We start from the raw sequence: 24,332 nt of genomic DNA, 5'->3' as shown, positions 1-24,332 counted from the left end.
CCCTGCATTGTATAATATCTCCATATAGCACCTTGTTCTCTCATGTACTCCCTGCATTGTATAATATCTCCATATAGCACCTCGTTCTCTCCCATGTACTCCCTGCATTGTATAATATCTCCATATAGCACCACGTTCTCTCCCATATACTCCCTGCATTGTATAATATCTCCATATAGCACCTCGTTCTCTCCCATATACTCCCTGCATTGTATAATATCTCCATATAGCACCTCGTTCTCTCCCATATACTCCCTGCATTGTATAATATCTCCATATAGCACCACGTTCTCTCCCATGTACTCCCTGCATTGTATAATATCTCCATATAGCACCTCGTTCTCTCCCATATACTCCCTGCATTGTATAATATCTCCATATAGCACCTCGTTCTCTCCCATATACTCCCTGCATTGTATAATATCTCCATATAGCACATCGTTCTCTCCCATGTACTCCCTGCATTGTATAATATCTCCATATAGCACCTCGTTCTCTCCCATATACTCCCTGCATTGTAAAATATCTCCATATAGCACCTCGTTCTCTCCCATGTACTCCCTGCATTGTATAATATCTCCATATAGCACCACGTTCTCTCCCATATACTCCCTGCATTGTATAATATCTCCATATAGCACCTCGTTCTCTCCCATATACTCCCTGCATTGTATAATATCTCCATATAGCACTGCGTCCCCTCATATTCCCCCTTCATTGTATCATATCTCCATATAGCACCTCGTTCTCTCCCATGTACTCCCTGCATTGTATAATATCTCCATATAGCACCACGTTCTCTCCCATGTACTCCCTACATTGTATAATACCTCCATATAGCACCACGTTCTCTCCCATATACTCCCTGCATTGTATAATATCTCCATATAGCACCACGTTCTCTCCCATATACTCCCTGCATTGTATAATATCTCCATATAGCACCACGTTCTCTCCCATGTACTCCCTGCATTGTATAATATCTCCATATAGCACCTCGTTCTCTCCCATATACTCCCTGCATTGTATAATATCTCCATATAGCACCTCGTTCTCTCCCATATACTCCCTGCATTGTATAATATCTCCATATAGCACATCGTTCTCTCCCATGTACTCCCTGCATTGTATAATATCTCCATATAGCACCTCGTTCTCTCCCATATACTCCCTGCATTGTATAATATCTCCATATAGCACCTCGTTCTCTCCCATGTACTCCCTGCATTGTATAATATCTCCATATAGCACCACGTTCTCTCCCATATACTCCCTGCATTGTATAATATCTCCATATAGCACCTCGTTCTCTCCCATATACTCCCTGCATTGTATAATATCTCCATATAGCACTGCGTCCCCTCATATTCCCCCTTCATTGTATCATATCTCCATATAGCACCTCGTTCTCTCCCATGTACTCCCTGCATTGTATAATATCTCCATATAGCACCACGTTCTCTCCCATGTACTCCCTGCATTGTATAATACCTCCATATAGCACCACGTTCTCTCCCATATACTCCCTGCATTGTATAATATCTCCATATAGCACCACGTTCTCTCCCATATACTCCCTGCATTGTATAATATCTCCATATAGCACCACGTTCTATCCCATATACTCCCTGCATTGTATAATATCTCCATATAGCACATCGTTCTCTCCCATGTACTCCCTGCATTGTATAATATCTCCATATAGCACTGCGTCCCCTCATATTCCAACTTCATTGTATCTCCATATAACACACTGCTGACCTAGTTGGTGCTATAGGAACAGAAATATACATTACACGAGCATGTTGGATGAACGCATGCGCATGCAATAACCTTCGTATTGAAAGGATTCATTCTGGGAACATGCACACGCATTGCTCTTGGCGTGTGTATCTGTGTTACAGAGCTATGGAGCGACTCCTTTACAAAAGGTGAATTTTCACATGGGTCTGGAACATATGGAGTGAAGAAGCTTGTTGGGGGATAGAGAGAGGGAGTTAGAGATAGGGAGTGAGACAGAGAGAACCATATATGACCTGCGTTAACTCTACGTTCACGGGGTCGCCCACCACACTCTCGTCTTCCTGTCTGTACCCGGCGTAGCGGATAAACTGGCTGTTCCAGATCCGGAAATCGGTTGTCCCGTCTCTCCTGGGAGGGAAGATGGTGATGGCCGACCTGCAGAGGGAGATAATTGCGCCCCAGGGGAAAGAGAAGAGGGGGCAGATCCTTGTTAACGGTCCAGCTGCAGACCCCACAGAGGTATTAAAGGTATTGAATGACCGTGTCATGATAATATCAGGTAATATTATGTATTGTAATAAATCTGGTGCTTCAGGGGTTAATGTAGCAACAATTTCAGTTTAAAAACACAATACATTGGGTATATGGCAGGCCAAGACTTTTCCTGGGTCTGCGCTGGTTTTCAAAGAGGACTCAATTGGGAGGGCCTGTCACGTATGGCCCACTAAAAGTTACGTATGTGTTGTGCAGAATGTCATAAACGAGAACCAGATACTATTCTGTCAGCCTCAAAGAAATCTAAATGTTTGTGAATAATTACTGGTGCATGCCAGAGATGGGACACAGGTTATGCTTTTATTGGAGGGCTTTATTAAAAATGAGAATATCATGTGACGTCATCTACTGTACATGCTAAGTGTTACGTGTGTGTTCGTGGCACAGAGTGGCATGTAATGAGTCCACTGCATGGGTAAGAGCTGCCAAGGACAGATATCAATTTGTTTCTCAAATTTACGATTAAGACGGTTGTGATTAGTCTCAAGTGTACATAATGATCACCTGAATCTACTGGTGTGTCTCAGTATTAGAGGAGGGAAGTTATGAGTAAGTTTATATACTGAGGCACAATTCAAACGTTGATGGGAAGAAGTTTTTTTTACTCTGTCATAAAACTGTCAATTTTGCAGCTGTTTTATGACGGGTTGTGGGGGGCGGGGGGGCGAGGGTGGCTTATGTTGTTTTAATAGGGAAAAAATAGCACATAAATCTGAGCAAGGTATTATGAAAATCTGATTTCAACAGAGGTGTGTTTTGGACCAAACGTGATTTCTCATAATTACTACGCCAGTGACCTCTCTGGGTGAAACCTATGACGTACTGTATGGTAACGTAATGTATAGGGATTTCTATTATACAGTATGTTTTATCTTGTTATTTTAAGAAACTGTCCTACATTTGCTGTAAATATATGTTCTTGTAATCCCTTTTTCTGTAATCGAAGCACTGAATTTTTATATATTTTAAAACATTTAATAAAGTGATGCTTTGGAGCTCTGAATGAACTGATTGCATGCTCTGTAGAGACTATTTACATTTTCATACACATTTTGCTAAAACAGATTTGTGTGTACAGTACATAGTTTTTTTCTATTATTAACAGGGACCTGAGACCCTGGCAAATATTAATTTTACATCTTTTATTTGCATTTCTCGGGTGGTGGAAGCGTGTAGATATGATTGCAATTGAGTAAGGGGTTAATATTAACTAATTGAAAGTACCTTGCACAGGAGAAAAGTGAGTTGGCTGGAGTAGCCGTGTGTATTAACTCTGGTTGCATATCTAAGTCACGTGCTCACGTGTGTGCTGTGCGTGACAGATGGTAGATTGGGGACCGATTTAGGGGAGATATTGTCCATTTGAGGGACCTCTGCGAAGGTGAAGAGTGGGCCTGCTTGCGAGCTGTGTATTAACCCTTGTCCCGTATGCAGGTCACATGCTCACAGGGGTGCAGTACGTGACAAATGATGGCATAGCGGTGGAATAACATAATTTTTTTTTGTTAATAGCAGAGCTTTTTAGTGGTTTGCGTTTATGCCTGCGGGACAAACGAAACACTAAAAAATGTGACTGACCTGTGTGAGTCTTGTGAGGGTCTGTGTATTTGGGAGGGGCCCGGGGGCTGTGTATTTGGGATGGGTGTGGGGACTGCGCATTTGGGAGGGGCATGGGGGCTGTGTATTTGGGAGGGGCATGGGGGCTGTGTATTTGGGAGGAGTGCAGCGTCTGTATTTGGGAGGGGCATGGGGGCTGTGTATTTGGGAGGGGCATGGGGGCTGTGTATTTGGGAGTGGCATGGGGGCTGTGTATTTGGGAGGGGCATAGGGGCTGTGTATTTCGGAGGAGTGCAGCGTCTGTATTTGGGAGGGGCGCGGGGGCTGCGTATTTGGGAGGGGCGCGGGGCTGCGTATTTGGAAGGGGCACGGGGCTGCGTATTTGGAAGGGGAGCGGGGGCTGCGTATTTGGGAGGGGGCACGGGGGCTGCGTATTTGGGAGGGGGCGCGGGGGCTGTGTATTTGGGAGGGGCGTGGCGGGACTGTGTATTTGGGAGGGGTGCGGCAGGACTGTAATTGGGAGGGGGCGCGGGGGCTGTGTATTTGGGAGGGGCGCGGCAGGACTGTGTATTTGGGAGGGGCGCGGCGGGACTGTATTTGGGAGAGGCGCGTGGGCTGTGTATTTGGGAGGGGCGCGGGGGCTGTGTATTTGGGAGGGGCGCGGGGACTGTGTATTTGGGAGGGGCGCGGGGGCTGTGTATTTGGGAGGGGCATGGGGGCAGTATATTTGGGATTGTCCTATCACTGGGGCAGTATATTTGGGATTGTCCTATCACTGGGGGAGTATATTTGGGATTGTCCTATCACTGGATCAGCGTATTTGGGATTGTCCTATCACTGGGGCAGTAGACGGACACAGGCCTGTCCTTACCTGATGTTCCCCTTGTTGGTCGCGTACTTGATGTGGTTACAGATGAAGGTGAACATGTCCTGGGCACTGCTGCAATCCCGGGCATCAAACACCTGCAAAGAAGTACAGGTCATAGGGAGGGACACCCTGGGGCATAGCATAGGAACACACAACACGCCAAGAGGAGCAAAGCATAGGAACACACAACAATCCCAGAGGAGCAAAGCATAGGAACACACAACACGCCCAGAGGAGTAAAGCATAGGAACACACAGCACGCCCAGAGGAGCAAAGCATAGGAACACACAACACGCCCAGAGGAGCAAAGCATAGGAACACACAACAATCCCAAAGGAGCAAAGCATAGGAACACACAACAATCCCAGAGGAGCAAAGCATAGGAACACACAACAATCCCAGAGGAGCAAAGCATAGGAACACACAACACGCCCAGAGGAGTAAAGCATAGGAACACACAACAATCCCAGAGGAGCAAAGCATAGGAACACACAACACGCCCAGAGGAGCAAAGCATAGGAACACACAACACACCCAGATGAGCAAAGGAAGGGGAAAAGGCACACGATATATATGTGTATATCTATGTATTATGTTGCCTGATTCCAGTGCTTGTTGTGGATAAGCCCGTGATGGATGAGAAAGCTGTAGACTGGGGTCCCCTGGTACTGGGGTCCCCTGCTACTATAGCAGAGATACCTCGCTAGACATCACTTGGGGGGTCCCAACACATTGAAGAATCATCAGAGAGGATAAAAACTCTGCCCAGGTTGAACCACCAGCGATCATTGATACTGAACCAGATGCAGGTGGTCACCCTAGTCTAAGAAAGAAAAGATCGCCCAACGCATTGAAAAACTGGTGACCAAGCGGTTAAAAGAAGATTTGGTAAAATGGAAAGAAGAGCTTGACGGAAGAGTCCTCATGAGGTGAGGAAGCTAAGCACATCATGGAAAGACTGTGCTTGGGAAAAGTCCTCGAGCGACTGAAGCGCGCTGATTTCAAGCACCTTCTGGAAGAGACACTGGTTACCTGGAGAAAGGGCTCAAATCCCAGCATGACTGACGGTTCTCTCCGTCCACCCACTCTCAGTCGAGCCGCAGGCACATTTCGAGTGACAGTGGAAGGATAGACTTCAGCTACCCACAAACAGGGGAGGTATGTAACAGGGCCTTAACCCCCATCTAAAAGGGCTTCAATAGAAAGCCTGGATTGGTCTGAGGAATCCAGCAGGGAGCTGGTTAATTGCAGTTAGAGACAATTAAGCAGTCTCCACCTGACAGGTAGAAAAGCCTCCTGCTTGCACTGCAGGGGATCTCTTGAGCACAGAGACAACTGTGTTGCCACTTTAAAGGCAAGTTGGATGCTATCCACAAGGAGATTACTCCTGTCTTAGTATTGACTCTCACCCACATTTTCAATTCCTCCCTATCCTCTGGCATTTTGCCCTCATCCTTTAAGCATTTGGTGGTCACACATTCTCAAGAACACCACCCTAGACCCTACGTGCCTTACTAACTACCGCCCTGTATCCCTCCTGCCGTTTGCCTCCAAACTGCTTGAACGTCTCGTGTTCTCCCGTATGATCAACTTCCTTAATTCCCATTGCCCTCCTGGACCTTTTACCATCTGCCTTGGATACAGCTCGCTCAACACCGTGATTACAAAAGAAACCAGTGATCCACATGATGCCAAATCCGAAGGCCACTTATCCCTACTAATCCTGCTCGATCTCTCTCATCGCACATTCTCTCTCTCTCCTGGTTCTCCTCTCACCTCTCCCATTGCACATTCTCTCTCTCTCCTGGTTCTCCTCTCGCCTCTCCCATCGCACATTCTCTCTCTATCCTGGTTCTCCTCTCACCTCTCCCATCGCACATTCTCTCTCTATCCTGGTTCTCCTCGCACCTCTCTCATCGCACATTCTCTCTCTATCCTGGTTCTCCTCTCACCTCTCCCATCGCACATTCTCTCTCTATCCTGGTTCTCCTCTCACCTCTCCCATCGCACATTCTCTCTCTATCCTGGTTCTCCTCTCACCTCTCCCATCGCACATTCTCTCTCCCTATCCTGGTTCTCCTCTCACCTCTCCCATCGCACATTCTCTCTCTATCCTGGTTCTCCTCTCACCTCTCCCATCGCACATTCTCTCTCTATCCTGGTTCTCCTCTCACCTCTCCCATCGCACATTCTCTCTCTATCCTGGTTCTCCTCTCACCTCTCCCATCGCACATTCTCTCTCTATCCTGGTTCTCCTCTCACCTCTCCCATCGCACATTCTCTCTCTATCCTGGTTCTCCTCTCACTTCTCCCATCGCACATTCTCTCTCTATCCTGGTTCTCCTCTCACCTCTCCCATCACACATTCTCTCTCTATCCTGGTTCTCCTCTCACCTCTCCCATCGCACATTCTCTGTCTATCCTGGTTCTCCTCTCACCTCTCCCATCGCACATTCTCTCTCTATCCTGGTTCTCCTCTCACCTCTCCCATAGCACATTCTCTCTCTATCCTGGTTCTCCTCTCACCTCTCCCATCGCACATTCTCTCTCCCTATCCTGGTTCTCCTCTCACCTCTCCCATCGCACATTCTCTCTCTATCCTGGTTCTCCTCTCGCCTCTCCCATCGCACATTCTCTCTCTATCCTGGTTCTCCTCTCGCCTCTCCCATCGCTCATTCTCTCTCTATCCTGGTTCTACTCTCACCTCTCCCATCGCACATTCTCTCTCTATCCTGGTTCTCCTCTCACCTCTCCCATCGCACATTCTCTCTCTATCCTGGTTCTCCTCTCACTTCTCTCATCGCACATTCTCTCTCTATCCTGGTTCTCCTCTCACCTCTCCCATCGCACATTCTCTCTCTATCCTGGTTCTCCTCTCACCTCTCCCATCGCACATTCTCTCTCTATCCTGGTTCTCCTCTCGCCTCTCCCATCGCACATTCTCTCTCTATCCTGGTTCTCCTCTCGCCTCTCCCATCGCACATTCTCTCTCTATCCTGGTTCTCCTCTCACCTCTCCCATCGCAAATTCTCTCTCTATCCTGGTTCTCCTCTCACCTCTCCCATCGCACATTCTCTCTCTATCCTGGTTCTCCTCTCACCTCTCCCATCGCACATTCTCTCTCTATCCTGGTTCTCCTCTCACCTCTCCCATCGCACATTCTCTCTCTATCCTGGTTCTCCTCTCACCTCTCCCATCACACATTCTCTCTCCCTATCCTGGTTCTCCTCTCACCTCTCCCATCGCACATTCTCTCTCTATCCTGGTTCTCCTCTCACCTCTCCCATCGCACATTCTCTCTCTATCCTGGTTCTCCTCTCACCTCTCCCATCGCACATTCTCTCTCTATCCTGGTTCTCCTCTCACCTCTCCCATCGCACATTCTCTCTCTATCCTGGTTCACCTCTCACCTCTCCCATCGCACATTCTTTCTCTATCCTGGTTCTCCTCTCACCTCTCCCATCGCACATTCTCTCTCTATCCTGGTTCTCCTCTCACCTCTCCCATCGCACATTCTCTCTCTATCCTGGTTCTCCTCTCACTTCTCCTATCGCACATTCTCTCTCTATCCTGGTTCTCCTCTCGCCTCCCCATCGCACATTCTCTCTCTATCCTGGTTCTCCTCTCGCCTCTCCCATCGCACATTCTCTCTCTATCCTGGTTCTCCTCTCACCTCTCCCATCGCACATTCTCTCTCTATCCTGGTTCTCCTCTCACCTCTCCCATCGCACATTCTCTCTCTATCCTGGTTCTCCTCTCACCTCTCCCATCGCACATTCTCTCTCTATCCTGGTTCTCCTCTCACCTCTCCCATCGCACATTCTCTCTCTATCCTGGTTCTCCTCTCACTTCTCCCATCGCACATTCTCTCTCTATCCTGGTTCTCCTCTCACCTCTCCCATCGCACATTCTCTCTCTATCCTGGTTCTCCTCTCGCCTCTCCCATCGCACATTCTCTCTCTATCCTGGTTCTCCTCTCGCCTCTCCCATCGCACATTCTCTGCCTCTGTTACTAACATGTCTTCACCTTCTGGGGTTCTGTCTGTTGGTTTTACCTCAGGGCTCTGTTCTGGGACTTCTCCTTCAGCCTTAGGTATAATCTCTATGCAAATGATCCTCACACCTGCAATCCAGTCCCAAGCCTCAAATTACCCCCTGGCTATACCCTCGTGGATGGCGCTCCGCACCTTAAACTTAATATGTCTGAGACTGAGCTCCTCATATTTCCCCCTAAATCTGGCCTAATATCCCCTTTTTCCATCACAGTAAACAGTACTACCATCAATCCTGTCGCCAACACACGTTGCCTAAGAGTCGTATTTGACTTTTCGCTCTCCTTCTCCACTCACATTCACGGCACGGACAAAATGTGTCAATTCTTCCTTTGTTATATTGGCAACATCCGCTCTTTCCTCTTTCAATCTACTGCTAAAACTCGAATGCAAGCCCTTATCCTCTCCCGTCTGGATTATTGTAACATGCTGCTAACAGGCCTCCCTGCCTCACAACTGTCTCCTTTCCTACACCAATTTCACTTTCTCTGCTCATCTCCTCCTTAAATCCCTCTCCTGGCTTCCCATCAAATTTCTGATCACCTGCAAAGTTCTCCTCCTTACCTTCAAGGCTCTATACTCAGCTGCTCCTCCCTACATATCCGCTCTGATCTCTCGCTATCCCCCTGCTCGTCTCCTGCGCTCTGCCCATAACGGTTTCCTGTCCACCCCTCTCACCTCTACTGCTCCCTCACATTAAACCTTTCCCCTCGCTGAACCTTACCTGTGGGACTCCCTCACATTCAGTATACGCCAAGCACCTTTTCTAATCACCTATAAGACTAACCTTAAAACTCACCTCTTAAATGAAGCATCCCAATAGCCCGGACTCATGGCTACTGTCCCACACTCACAGTCACTCCTACCAACGTCTGCCATCTAATTATTATTATTATTATTATTAATTATCTACTGCACTTATTCCTTCACCTGCTGTCTCTGTAAGTCTCCCATCGTACCACTTAGATTGTAAGCTCTCCGGAACAGGGATTGCCGTTCCTATTGTCTGACATTTTAGCACTTATTGTATTATTATTATTACCTATACTGTATGGTCTCTTTGTAAAGGTCTGAGTACATTGTGGGTGCTATATACATAACTATATACATACATGCATACATACATACATACACACATACATACATACATACATTAAACACCTAGAGGGGAAAAGCACAGAAACACACATCACACACCCAGAAGTGAAAAGCCCAGAAACACACAACACACGCACAGAAACACACAGCACACACCCTGAGCAGAAAAGCACCGAAACACACAACACACACTCAGAAGTGAAAAGCCCAGAAACACACAACACACGCACAGAAACACACAACACACACCCTGAGCAGAAAAGCACAGAAACACACAGCACACACCCTGAGCAGAAAAGCACAAACACACAACACACACTCAGAAGTGAAAAGCCCAGAAACACACAACACACGCACAGAAACACACAACACACACCCTGAGCAGAAAAGCACAGAAACACACAGCACACACCCTGAGCAGAAAAGCACAAACACACAACACACACTCAGAAGTGAAAAGCACAGAAACACACAGCACACACTCAGGGGAGATTGTTTGTACCTAACAGTCTGTCTCCCTAAAGGTGGAGATGTAATTTGAGGCTCCTCTGATACTGTATCTCCCTTTAACATTCCTTGTGTTTGGAAGAAGGAGATAAGAGAAGCAAAGTCCACCTGTTACCAGGCATGCACAGCAGGATGTGGTATGCTTAACTGAGTACACCCTGGCAGTAGGGTTACCTGGTGCAACCTAATATACAACTGTGATTGATGCCCCAGCATGTGACCTGATAGGATATGAAACTGATTTAGTGGTGGACTTTATCACCAGGAATGCATGTTTGTCTGCACGTGAGTGGTGAAATATTCCATTGTTCCCGTTCTTTGTTACCTTCGGGCTAACGCTGGTACCAGGAGCTGGAGGCGTATCCTCATTGTGTCTCTCAGCAGACTATCACATCATTGTATCTATTGATATACTTCTATATATTTTGCTTGTGTGTATACTTTCTTATTTCATCACGATAAACTACTGGAAGATACCAGCTGCTATCATTATACCTATACACTCTGCTCATGTCCTACAAGGCCCCATCTCAAGCGTCTCAACCCCCATGTACCTGCAACCTTGACCACTGGATCCTGCCCACACAGCGGGCTGTATTCCTCCAAGCCTGCTTGGCACCGAAGATCAGCTCGTTCTCCTTGAGCTGGTAGAATCCCGTGGACACAATCTGCTGCTCCACCTCCTTCACGCGATCCAGGTGAGCTTTTGACTGGGACCTAGGATGAGAACGGGGGATAAGTCCATGGTACATTCCAAAATATCTGAGTAGTAAAGCAGAAGAGAAACCCTAGCGCCTGGTAAACCTCCTATATCATTTCCCAGGTGAAGAGCCACGGCAAACATTTGCCGCTGGTGCCATCTTGTGTGTTTATAAATACCATCTTTTTTTAATGATTGAGGTGCCCAATAAATTAAATATTCCTTGCTTTGGTATCGTCAAGTATGGGTAGGTCATGCAATGAATCCCTCTTGTGTCCTATTGATGGCGTAGTAGGGCTGCCGAACTGGGGAGGGGACCCATATGACATTCACTGAGTCATGTGCTCTGGATTGGTTTGCTCTCTATGTGATTGAAGAACCACAGGCGTGTCTGAAACACGGGATGTCTACAGCCCCTTCTGCAGATAATGAAAGGCTCTAATCACGTCACGGAAACTGTTTCCACATTGAACTTGATGGAACATGGTTCCAATGGGATTTCCATGCACGTTTTCATAAAGTACTTTAAATGGTTAATGTAAAGGCCAGGACTGGCTAAAGGTGCAGGTGGAGCCATCGAGGATGTTAAAAGGGCAAGCATGTAAAATATTGGGCGTCTGTAACATCTATCTTAAATGTATCAAACCTGGATTGGATGGACATCTCAGTGTGATTCAGGAGCCACCTTGCAGGGTCCACCCCTTTTACCTCTGAACATATGCAGCGTTGTCCCATGTCACCTCACCTCTTGATGGATCCATAGTATTGGTTGATGAATTCCTTGGCCCGGGGAAGCAGCTCCTCTGGTGTCTTTGGTCCTTGTGGTTGGGGGCATGACATCTGGGACGGTAACATCGCGGAACCCAGGCACCTGGCTCTGGTACAGGCGACATCCTGCAAGTGACACATCACAATCCTGGTCACAATGACATTGTTCCCTCTCGGACTCCCTCTGCAGAAGGTCTCCGAGACACGCAGTAAAGTGACGAATGGCTTACACACTCGCGCAGAACAGCAAACATTGGGCAGTTACAGAAATCCTTTGTACTATTATTTTACTTTTTCTAAACCTGCCCATCTAGAAAACCCATATTTCATAGGTTTCATTTAAAGATATCACGGGTTAAAATGTCACGTACAAAGAGGGATGGTTGGAATCCGCATGTAATTGGAAAATATTAAACGATAACATGGTGCCAGTAGACAAATCCAGTGCAGATCGCCCTGAAAGCTGACCACTTTGAATTAAAACCGTGGCATTTGGGCTGTTTTCACAATAAACGCAAACTGAATTTGTGAGCTTAGTGCTCTTGATTTGTTGATGTTTCTCAGTAGTGGTTTCCGTCTCCGTGGATGCACCAAACAATGCTTCTCAGTCTGTCGTTTCTGTGCCTCCATGGCTGCACCAAACAATGCTTCTCAGTCTGACGTTTCTGTGCCTCCGTGGCTGCACCAAACAATGCTTCTCAGTAGTGGTTTCCGTCTCCGTGGATGCACCAAACAATGCTTCTCAGTCTGTCGTTTCTGTGCCTCCATGGCTGCACCAAACAATGCTTCTCAGTCTGACGTTTCTGTGCCTCCGTGGCTGCACCAAACAATGCTTCTCAGTCTGTCGTTTCTGCGCCTCCGTGGCTGCACCAAACAATGCTTCTCAGTCTGACGTTTCTGTGCCTCCGTGGCTGCACCAAACAATGCTTCTCAGTCTGACGTTTCTGTGCCTCCGTGGCTGCACCAAACAATGCTTCTCAGTCTGACGTTTCTGTGCCTCCGTGGCTGCACCAAACAATGCTTCTCAGTCTGACGTTTCTGTGCCTCCGTGGCTGCACCAAACAATGCTTCTCAGTCTGTCGTTTCTGCGCCTCCATGGCTGCACCAAACAATGCTTCTCAGTCTGACGTTTCTGTGCCTCCGTGGCTGCACCAAACAATGCTTCTCAGTCTGTCGTTTCTGCGCCTCCGTGGCTGCACCAAACAATGCTTCTCAGTCTGACGTTTCTGTGCCTCCGTGGCTGCACCAAACAATGCTTCTCAGTCTGACGTTTCTGTGCCTCCGTGGCTGCACCAAACAATGCTTCTCAGTCTGTCGTTTCTGTGCCTCCGTGGCTGCACCAAACAATGCTTCTCAGTCTGTCGTTTCTGTGCCTCCGTGGCTGCACCAAACAATGCTTCTCAGTCTGACGTTTCTGTGCCTCCGTGGCTGCACCAAACAATGCTTCTCAGTCTGTCGTTTCTGCGCCTCCGTGGCTGCACCAAACAATGCTTCTCAGTCTGTCGTTTCTGCGCCTCCGTGGCTGCACCAAACAATGCTTCTCAGTCTGACGTTTCTGTGCCTCCGTGGCTGCACCAAACAATGCTTCTCAGTCTGTCGTTTCTGTGCCTCCGTGGCTGCACCAAACAATGCTTCTCAGTCTGTCGTTTCTGTGCCTCCGTGGCTGCACCAAACAATGCTTCTCAGTCTGTCGTTTCTGCGCCTCCGTGGCTGCACCAAACAATGCTTCTCAGTCTGACGTTTCTGTGCCTCCGTGGCTGCACCAAACAATGCTTCTCAGTCTGACGTTTCTGCGCCTCCGTGGCTGCACCAAACAATGCTTCTCAGTCTGACGTTTCTGCGCCTCCGTGGCTGCACCAAACAATGCTTCTCAGTCTGTCGTTTCTGTGCCTCCGTGGCTGCACCAAACAATGCTTCTCAGTCTGACGTTTCTGTGCCTCCGTGGCTGCACCAAACAATGCTTCTCAGTCTGACGTTTCTGTGCCTCCGTGGCTGCACCAAACAATGCTTCTCAGTCTGTCGTTTCTGTGCCTCCGTGGCTGCACCAAACAATGCTTCTCAGTCTGTCGTTTCTGCGCCTCCGTGGCTGCACCAAACAATGCTTCTCAGTCTGTCGTTTCTGTGCCTCCGTGGCTGCACCAAACAATGCTTCTCAGTCTGACGTTTCTGTGCCTCCGTGGCTGCACCAAACAATGCTTCTCAGTCTGTCGTTTCTGTGCCTCCGTGGCTGCACCAAACAATGCTTCTCAGTCTGTCGTTTCTGTGCCTCCGTGGCTGCACCAAACAATGCTTCTCAGTCTGTCGTTTCTGCGCCTCCGTGGCTGCACCAAACAATGCTTCTCAGTCTGACGTTTCTGTGCCTCCGTGGCTGCACCAAACAATGCTTCTCAGTCTGTCGTTTCTGTGCCTCCGTGGCTGCACCAAACAATGCTTCTCAGTCTGTCGTTTCTGTGCCTCCGTGGCTGCACCAAACAATGCTTCTCAGTCTGACGTTTCTGTGCCTCCGTGGCTGCACCAAACAATGCTTCTCAGTCTGTCGTTTCTGCGCCTCCGTGGCTGCACCAAACAATGCTTCTCAGTCTGACGTTTCTGTGCCTCCGTGGCTGCACCAAACAATGCTTCTCAGTCTGTCGTTTCTGTGCCTCCGTGGCTGCACCAAACAATGCTTCTCAGTCTGTCATTTCTGTGCCTCCGTGGCTGCACCAAACAATGCTTCTCAGTCTGTCGTTTCTGCGCCTCCGTGGCTGCACCAAACAATGCTTCTCAGTCTGTCGTTTCTGCGCCTCCGTGGCTGCACCAAACAATGCTTCTCAGTCTGTCGTTTCTGCGCCTCCGTGGCTGCACCAAACAATGCTTCTCAGTCTGTCGTTTCTGCGCCCCCGTGGCTGCACCAAACAATGCTTCTCAGTCTGTCGTTTCTGCGCCTCCGTGGCTGCACCAAACAATGCTTCTCAGTCTGACGTTTCTGTGCCCCCGTGGCTGCACCAAACAATGCTTCTCAGTCTGTCGTTTCTGCGCCTCCGTGGCTGCACCAAATAATGCTTCTCAGTCTGACGTTTCTGCGCCTCCGTGGCTGCACCAAACAATGCTTCTCAGTCTGTCGTTTCTGCGCCTCCGTGGCTGCACCAAACAATGCTTCTCAGTCTGTCGTTTCTGCGCCTCCGTGGCTGCACCAAACAATGCTTCTCAGTCTGACGTTTCTGTGCCTCCGTGGCTGCACCAAACAATGCTTCTCGGTCTGTCGTTTATGCGCCTCCGTGGCTGCACCAAACAATGCTTCTCGGTCTGTCGTTTCTGTGCCCCCGTGGCTGCACCAAACATTGCTTCTCAGTCTGACGTTTCTGTGCCCCCGTGGCTGCACCAAACAATGCTTCTCAGTCTGACGTTTCTGTGCCTCCGTGGCTGCACCAAACAATGCTTCTCAGTCTGACGTTTCTGTGCCCCCGTGGCTGCACCAAACAATGCTTCTCAGTCTGACGTTTCTGTGCCTCCGTGGCTGCACCAAACAATGCTTCTCAGTCTGACGTTTCTGCGCCTCCGTGGCTGCACCAAACAATGCTTCTCAGTCTGACGTTTCTGCGCCTCCGTGGCTGCACCAAACAATGCTTCTCAGTCTGACGTTTCTGTGCCTCCGTGGCTGCACCAAACAATGCTTCTCGGTCTGTCGTTTCTGCGCCTCCGTGGCTGCACCAAACAATGCTTCTCAGTCTGACGTTTCTGTGCCTCCGTGGCTGCACCAAACAATGCTTCTCGGTCTGTCGTTTCTGTGCCCCCGTGGCTGCACCAAACAATGCTTCTCAGTCTGACGTTTCTGTGCCCCCGTGGCTGCACCAAACAATGCTTCTCAGTCTGACGTTTCTGTGCCCCCGTGGCTGCACCAAACAATGCTTCTCAGTCTGTCGTTTCTGCGCCTCCGTGGCTGCACCAAACAATGCTTCTCAGTCTGTCGTTTCTGCGCCTCCGTGGCTGCACCAAACAATGCTTCTCAGTCTGACGTTTCTGCGCCTCCGTGGCTGCACCAAACAATGCTTCTCAGTCTGACGTTTCTGTGCCTCCGTGGCTGCACCAAACAATGCTTCTCAGTCTGACGTTTCTGTGCCTCCGTGGCTGCACCAAACAATGCTTCTCAGTCTGACGTTTCTGCGCCTCCGTGGCTGCACCAAACAATGCTTCTCAGTCTGACGTTTCTGTGCCTCCGTGGCTGCACCAAACAATGCTTCTCAGTCTGACGTTTCTGCGCCTCCGTGGCTGCACCAAACAATGCTTCTCAGTCTGACGTTTCTGTGCCTCCGTGGCTGCACCAAACAATGCTTCTCAGTCTGACGTTTCTGTGCCTCCGTGGCTGCACCAAACAATGCTTCTCAGTCTGACGTTTCTGCGCCTCCGTGGCTGCACCAAACAATGCTTCTCAGTCTGTCGTTTCTGTGCCTCCGTGGCTGCACCAAACAATGCTTCTCAGTCTGACGTTTCTGTGCCTCCGTGGCTGCACCAAACAATGCTTCTCAGTCTGACGTTTCTGTGCCTCCGTGGCTGCACCAAACAATGCTTCTCAGTCTGACGTTTCTGCGCCTCCGTGGCTGCACCAAACAATGCTTCTCAGTCTGACGTTTCTGCGCCTCCGTGGCTGCACCAAACAATGCTTCTCAGTCTGACGTTTCTGCGCCTCCGTGGCTGCACCAAACAATGCTTCTCAGTCTGACGTTTCTGGGCCTCCGTGGCTGCACCAAACAATGCTTCTCAGTCTGACGTTTCTGCGCCTCCGTGGCTGCACCAAACAATGCTTCTCAGTCTGACGTTTCTGCGCCTCCGTGGCTGCACCAAACAATGCTTCTCAGTCTGTCGTTTCTGTGCCTCCGTGGCTGCACCAAACAATGCTTCTCAGTCTGACGTTTCTGTGCCTCCGTGGCTGCACCAAACAATGCTTCTCAGTCTGACGTTTCTGCGCCTCCGTGGCTGCACCAAACAATGCTTCTCGGTCTGTCGTTTCTGTGCCCCCGTGGCTGCACCAAACAATGCTTCTCAGTCTGACGTTTCTGTGCCCCCGTGGCTGCACCAAACAATGCTTCTCAGTCTGACGTTTCTGTGCCCCCGTGGCTGCACCAAACAATGCTTCTCAGTCTGTCGTTTCTGCGCCTCCGTGGCTGCACCAAACAATGCTTCTCAGTCTGACGTTTCTGCGCCTCCGTGGCTGCACCAAACAATGCTTCTCAGTCTGACGTTTCTGTGCCTCCGTGGCTGCACCAAACAATGCTTCTCAGTCTGACGTTTCTGTGCCTCCGTGGCTGCACCAAACAATGCTTCTCAGTCTGACGTTTCTGCGCCTCCGTGGCTGCACCAAACAATGCTTCTCAGTCTGACGTTTCTGTGCCTCCGTGGCTGCACCAAACAATGCTTCTCAGTCTGACGTTTCTGCGCCTCCGTGGCTGCACCAAACAATGCTTCTCAGTCTGACGTTTCTGTGCCTCCGTGGCTGCACCAAACAATGCTTCTCAGTCTGACGTTTCTGTGCCTCCGTGGCTGCACCAAACAATGCTTCTCAGTCTGACGTTTCTGCGCCTCCGTGGCTGCACCAAACAATGCTTCTCAGTCTGTCGTTTCTGTGCCTCCGTGGCTGCACCAAACAATGCTTCTCAGTCTGACGTTTCTGTGCCTCCGTGGCTGCACCAAACAATGCTTCTCAGTCTGACGTTTCTGTGCCTCCGTGGCTGCACCAAACAATGCTTCTCAGTCTGACGTTTCTGCGCCTCCGTGGCTGCACCAAACAATGCTTCTCAGTCTGACGTTTCTGCGCCTCCGTGGCTGCACCAAACAATGCTTCTCAGTCTGACGTTTCTGCGCCTCCGTGGCTGCACCAAACAATGCTTCTCAGTCTGACGTTTCTGGGCCTCCGTGGCTGCACCAAACAATGCTTCTCAGTCTGACGTTTCTGCGCCTCCGTGGCTGCACCAAACAATGCTTCTCAGTCTGACGTTTCTGGGCCTCCGTGGCTGCACCAAACAATGCTTCTCAGTCTGACGTTTCTGCGCCTCCGTGGCTGCACCAAACAATGCTTCTCAGTCTGTCGTTTCTGCGCCTCCGTGGCTGCACCAAACAATGCTTCTCAGTCTGTCGTTTCTGTGCCTCCGTGGCTGCACCAAACAATGCTTCTCAGTCTGACGTTTCTGTGCCTCCGTGGCTGCACCAAACAATGCTTCTCAGTCTGACGTTTCTGTGCCTCCGTGGCTGCACCAAACAATGCTTCTCAGTCTGACGTTTCTGCGCCTCCGTGGCTGCACCAAACAATGCTTCTCAGTCTGACGTTTCTGCGCCTCCGTGGCTGCACCAAACAATGCTTCTCAGTCTGACGTTTCTGCGCCTCCGTGGCTGCACCAAACAATGCTTCTCAGTCTGACGTTTCTGGGCCTCCGTGGCTGCACCAAACAATGCTTCTCAGTCTGACGTTTCTGCGCCTCCGTGGCTGCACCAAGCAATGCTTCTCAGTCTGACGTTTCTGTGCCTCCGTGGCTGCACCAAACAATGCTTCTCAGTCTGACGTTTCTGTGCCTCCGTGGCTGCACCAAACAATGCTTCTCAGTCTGACGTTTCTGCGCCTCCGTGGCTGCACCAAACAATGCTTCTCAGTCTGACGTTTCTGTGCCTCCGTGGCTGCACCAAACAATGCTTCTCAGTCTGACGTTTCTGCGCCTCCGTGGCTGCACCAAACAATGCTTCTCAGTCTGACGTTTCTGTGCCTCCGTGGCTGCACCAAACAATGCTTCTCAGTCTGACGTTTCTGTGCCTCCGTGGCTGCACCAAACAATGCTTCTCAGTCTGACGTTTCTGCGCCTCCGTGGCTGCACCAAACAATGCTTCTCAGTCTGTCGTTTCTGCGCCTCCGTGGCTGCACCAAACAATGCTTCTCAGTCTGACGTTTCTGTGCCTCCGTGGCTGCACCAAACAATGCTTCTCAGTCTGACGTTTCTGTGCCTCCGTGGCTGCACCAAACAATGCTTCTCAGTCTGTCGTTTCTGTGCCTCCGTGGCTGCACCAAACAATGCTTCTCAGTCTGACGTTTCTGTGCCTCCGTGGCTGCACCAAACAATGCTTCTCAGTCTGACGTTTCTGTGCCTCCGTGGCTGCACCAAACAATGCTTCTCAGTCTGACGTTTCTGCGCCTCCGTGGCTGCACCAAACAATGCTTCTCAGTCTGACGTTTCTGCGCCTCCGTGGCTGCACCAAACAATGCTTCTCAGTCTGACGTTTCTGCGCCTCCGTGGCTGCACCAAACAATGCTTCTCAGTCTGACGTTTCTGTGCCTCCGTGGCTGCACCAAACAATGCTTCTCAGTCTGACGTTTCTGCGCCTCCGTGGCTGCACCAAACAATGCTTCTCAGTCTGACGTTTCTGGGCCTCCGTGGCTGCACCAAACAATGCTTCTCAGTCTGACGTTTCTGTGCCTCCGTGGCTGCACCAAACAATGCTTCTCAGTCTGACGTTTCTGTGCCTCCGTGGCTGCACCAAACAATGCTTCTCAGTCTGACGTTTCTGCGCCTCCGTGGCTGCACCAAACAATGCTTCTCAGTCTGACGTTTCTGCGCCTCCGTGGCTGCACCAAACAATGCTTCTCAGTCTGACGTTTCTGGGCCTCCGTGGCTGCACCAAACAATGCTTCTCAGTCTGTCGTTTCTGCGCAAATACTATCCTTTTCCCCAGGGGAAAATATTCACTGTAGAGCAGTAAACATGCAGTTCAAGCAATATCCTACATGGTTTTTGTTTTTTAATAAATCAGTTCTGTACTATGAAAAAATACTTGTAGCTTTGTTTTTTTTAAAAATTTTTTTTTTTAATTTTTCATGTATTCTAATGTAACAAGCATTTGTGTTTCTATAGCAACCATTTACAAAGTCACATCCCCTTCATCTTCTGAGACAAGCTCTGGCACACCCCTTTTGCCCTCTCTCTCTCTAGCTGTGCACCAATTGTATCTAGTGCCTGCTTGGTCACATGATCTTCCACACAGAACGTTGCATCTTGGGTAATCTTCTGTAGCACAGTGATATAAAGAACCCCCAAGCCGAATCTTCAGAGATCGGTTACAGGAGAACGGATCGCTCGGCAGCTTGGCTAATCACTGTCAGTGTGCACATTGTACTGATGCACAAACGGCAGCTTGAAGTGCAGCTTGAAGACATTCATTCTTCACATCTCTGCACAATGCCCATGATAGTTTTACTTTATTTTTGGACAATATATTTTCATGTGGTTCGGACTTTTTATTTATAGGCGCAGTAAGGGGTTAGTATGTTTATACCAGTGGAATAATCCTTAGCACACGCGCGCATGCGTACCTGCTCTGCCTGCACATTGAGAGTATCGTAGGACAGGGTGCTGTTCTCCCAGTTCTTGACGCGGATGCACTTCTGGGTCTGAGTTTGGCCGCCACTGGCAGAGCTGTGAAAAGGAAGACGGACAATGTGAGTCTGTGTTAGTGTTAACACATGACAATGTGAGTCTATGTTAGTGTTAACACATGACAATGTGAGTCTGTGTTAGTGTTAACACATGACAATGTGAGTCTGTGTTAGTGTTAACACATGACAATGTGAGTCTGTGTTAGTGTTTCTGTAGCTCCATGCCATCGCGAACTTCTGATCCAGTCAGTGTTTTTCCAACCCACACCCAGCGCATTCTGCTTCTCAATCACCAAATGCCTACAGGTCACCTGTGTGAGTGACCTAAGCCAGGCCAGTACCTCAGCGAACGGAAAAGCAGGACTGGATCTCCCGCAGTGGGGTCCGAAGCTAGAAGTACCCCTTTACCTAGTGTTATTTACATAGTTCCATGGGTCTGCAAACGTACGTCTGAAAAGCCAAGTACACTATAATAATAAGCACAATAACAGTCTGTGCAATAGCTAGCACATGAACCCTATGCGGCTGGAATGCAGGTGGCACGGGAGTAACCCTGGCTATTACATCACGCAGTCACATGATTTCTTGCGTGGCCAGAAATCCTCTGACACAGTCACCCAGGCCAGAACTGCAGGAGATTAGTCAGACCTGCGTGGCTTCCCAATGGGATAAGGGAAATATTTTAAGGGAGACATTAGAAAAATGCTAACGTTTGGAGATAAAGTCAGGGAGTTTCCCTCATAAACAGGGGGAGATGGTCAGTATGGACACGCCCGTGATCTCCCCTGGGGTGGGAGAGTTGGTCAGTATGGACATGCCCGTGATCTCCCCTGGGAGAGAGAGTTAGTCAGTATGGACACTCCTGTGATCTCCCCTTTGGGGGAGATTGTCAGTATGGACATGCCCGTAATCTCCGCTAGTGGGGAGATGGTCAGTATGGACACGCCCGTGATCTCCCCTAGTGGGGAGATGGTCAGTATGGACATGCCCGTGATCTCCCCTAGTGGGGAGATGGTCAGTATGGACACTCCTGTGATCTCCCCTTTGGGGGAGATTGTCAGTATGGACATGCCCGTGATCTCCCCTAGTGGGGAGATGGTCAGTATGGACACGCCCGTGATCTCCCCTAGTGGGGAGATGGTCAGTATGGACATGCCCGTGATCTCCCCTAGTGGGGAGATGGTCAGTATGGACACTCCTGTGATCTCCCCTTTGGGGGAGATTGTCAGTATGGACATGCCCGTAATCTCCCCTAGTGGGGAGATGGTCAGTATGGACACGACCGTGATCTCCCCTAGTGGGGAGATGGTCAGTATGGACACTCCTGTGAACTCCCCTTTGGGGGAGATGGTCAGTATGGACACGCCCGTGATCTCCCCTGGGGTGGGAGAGGTGGTCAGTATGGACACGCCCGTGATCTCCCCTAGTGGGGAGATGGTCAGTATGGACACGACCGTGATCTCCCCTAGTGGGGAGATGGTCAGTATGGACACTCCTGTGATCTCCCCTTTGGGGGAGATGGTCAGTATGGACACGCCCGTGATCTCCCCTGGGGTGGGAGAGTTGGTCAGTATGGACATGCCCGTGATCTCCCCTAGTGGGGAGATGGTCAGTATGGACACTCCTGTGATCTCCCCTTTGGGGGAGATGGTCAGTATGAACACGCCCGTGATCTCCCCTGGGGTGGGAGAGTTGGGCAGTATGGACATGCCCGTGATCTCCCCTGGGAGGGGAGAGTTGGTCAGTATGGACATGCCCGTGATCTCCGCTGGGAGGGGAGAGTTGGTCAGTATGGACACGCCCGTGATCTCCCCTGGGGTGGGAGAGTTGGTCAGTATGGATATGCCCGTGATCTCCCCTGGGGTGGGAGAGTTGGTCAGTATGGACATGCCCGTGATCTCCCCTAGTGCGGAGATGGTCAGTATGGACACGACCGTGATCTCCCCTAGTGGGGAGATGGTCAGTATGGACACGCCCGTGATCTCCCCTGGGAGGGGAGAGTTGGTCAGTATGGACAAGCCCGTGATCACCCCTAGTGCAGAGATGGTCAATATGGACAAGCCCGTGATCACCCCTAGTGGGGAGATGGTCAGTATGGACACTCCTGTGATCTCCCCTTTGGGGGAAATGGTCAGTACGGACATGCCCGTGATCTCCCCTGGGGGGGAGAGTTGGTCAGTATGGACATGCCCGTGATCTCTGTAAGAGATGTGTGCAGAGGTACGCAATCGAGACTGTTTTTAAGGAAATTAAAATAATTGCCTGTTCCTTTAAATAGCACAGCAAACACAAATATACAAAAACAACAAACGCCTATCCCTGTGTAAGGGCTAACTTACTTCCCCAGTCCCTTTCTGCAGGGCTGGAGGGATAATCCCATTACTAGCCTTGTAACAGGGGACTTATCCCTGTTCAAAAATTGCCTCTTATCCAGCAGAGTGGTGGTTAACTGCTGGTAGACAATTAACCAACACCACCTGGCTGATTACAGGTGTCAGAATAAGCCTCTCTGCTCTCCTGGGTCAGCACCTTTGTGTGCTAAGGCAATGTCTGTCCAGGTATTGTGTGCTCCCCTTTGTCTTGCTGTCAGCCTGCGATCTCTTTGCAGCTCAAGACATCTGTCCTCTGGTCAGTCCAGTGTCCACTAAGGAAATCCTGTGGTCTGCCTTTCCTAGGTCAGCTCCAATTGTGAGCTCAGGAATCCTCCTTCCTGTCTCAGAACAGGCTATTTCTGAGAGCGCTCTAATCAGCCAGGAGGATCTTTGGTTAATTGCACACCGGCAATTAACTAGCACACTGCTGGATTAGAGGCACGTTGCTGTCACAGAGATAAGTCCCTGTTACACTGCTATTTTCACATTAAAAAGGCAAAATAGTGATTTTTTTTTTAACAATATAAGCTCTTAAAGGTGAACTTTTAAAAGTTGTCAAAATTGATGTTTGAAATGACTTTTGACGACCTCTGTTTCTTTTTTTTTTGCAGGGGGCTGTAGTGGTGTAGAGGGGGCTGCTGGTGTGTGTTTTGTGGATGTAGAGGTGGCAGAGTCTATTTTTTTGGTGTGTGTGTCTCTGCAGTGTGTTTTGTAGGTGCAGAGGGGGTCTGCAGAGTTGTGTGTGTGTGTGTGTGTGTGTGTGTCTGCAGTGTGTTTTGTGGATGTAGAGCTGGCAGTCCGTTGGTTTGTGTGTCTGCAGTGTGTGTTTTGTGGGGGTAGAGGGGGGGCTGCAGTGTGTGTGTCTTCAGTGTGTGTTTTGTGGGTGGAGGAGGGGTGCAGAGTGTTTTGTGAGTGTCTGCAGTGTGTGGGTTTACATGGGGGCTGCAGTGGGTGTAGAGGGGGCTGCTGGTGTGTGTTTTATGGATGTAGAGGGGGCAGCAGTCTGTTTTGTTGGTGTGTGTCTGCAGTGTGTTTTGTGAGTGTAGAGGGTGGAGGAGGGCTGCAGTGTTTTTTGTACGTGTAGAGGAGGGGGATGCACAGTGTGTAGGGGGGACTGCAGAGTGTGTTTGTGTATATAGAGGGGGGACTGCAGAGTGTGTGTGTGTGTGTGTGTGTGTGTGTGTGTGTGTGTATTTATAGGGGGCTGTGTATATGTACAATTTCCTTTTAATAAACTTGCAGTAAGAACATAAGAATATACACAATCATGCTGATAAAAATCAACATGACTACAAAAATGTATCCTTTTTATGATTTTTTTTTAAAATAAGCTACATTTAGCCTATAGTAGTAATAATCCCCTCAGAACAGGGCATTACTGGCCAATAATGCCCGGGCTGGGTTACCTCGGCTTCGCCTCGGGCCTTCAACTCTTCCTGCCAGGGCATTATTGGCCAGTAATGCCCTGTTCTTACATACAATGAGAGTTATCTCTCGTTCTCACGCATCTCCTGGGCACAGAGTTAAGATGACAAATAATACATAGTTACATAAGTGTACAGGGTATACATTATATACAAGACATTGCGTGCACATATAGCAGGGTCCCCTGGTACCATGTGTTCCCTTACCTCCCGGCGCGGTCACGCCTAGCAGCGGAGGAAGGGACAGGTGCGGGCGGCACTGCGGAGCGGCGAATGGCTCTCCAGAGGCTCCGGCG

General features: G+C 49.6%; 1 protein-coding gene across 2 annotated transcripts in view; it reads right to left on the bottom strand.

The window, feature by feature from the left end:
• The window catches only part of NOS3 (nitric oxide synthase 3), a 300,784-nt gene that overhangs the window by 176,916 nt on the left and 99,536 nt on the right, over window positions 1-24,332 (bottom strand). For both annotated transcript variants that reach the window (XM_075580452.1, XM_075580453.1), the window contains exons 2-6: window positions 20,178-20,280; window positions 11,826-11,974; window positions 10,935-11,097; window positions 4,727-4,818; window positions 2,037-2,178 (exon numbers count right to left, since the gene is read on the bottom strand). In XM_075580452.1, the coding sequence (XP_075436567.1) occupies window positions 2,037-2,178; window positions 4,727-4,818; window positions 10,935-11,097; window positions 11,826-11,974; window positions 20,178-20,280 (649 nt within the window). The remainder of the gene's footprint in view (window positions 1-2,036; window positions 2,179-4,726; window positions 4,819-10,934; window positions 11,098-11,825; window positions 11,975-20,177; window positions 20,281-24,332) is intronic.

The sequence above is a fragment of the Ascaphus truei genome (assembly GCF_040206685.1).
Source record: "Ascaphus truei isolate aAscTru1 chromosome 2 unlocalized genomic scaffold, aAscTru1.hap1 SUPER_2_unloc_1, whole genome shotgun sequence".
NCBI lineage: Eukaryota > Metazoa > Chordata > Amphibia > Anura > Ascaphidae > Ascaphus > Ascaphus truei.
Note: the sequence above shows the minus strand (reverse complement) of the source record. Positions and strands in the feature narration are given on the sequence as shown.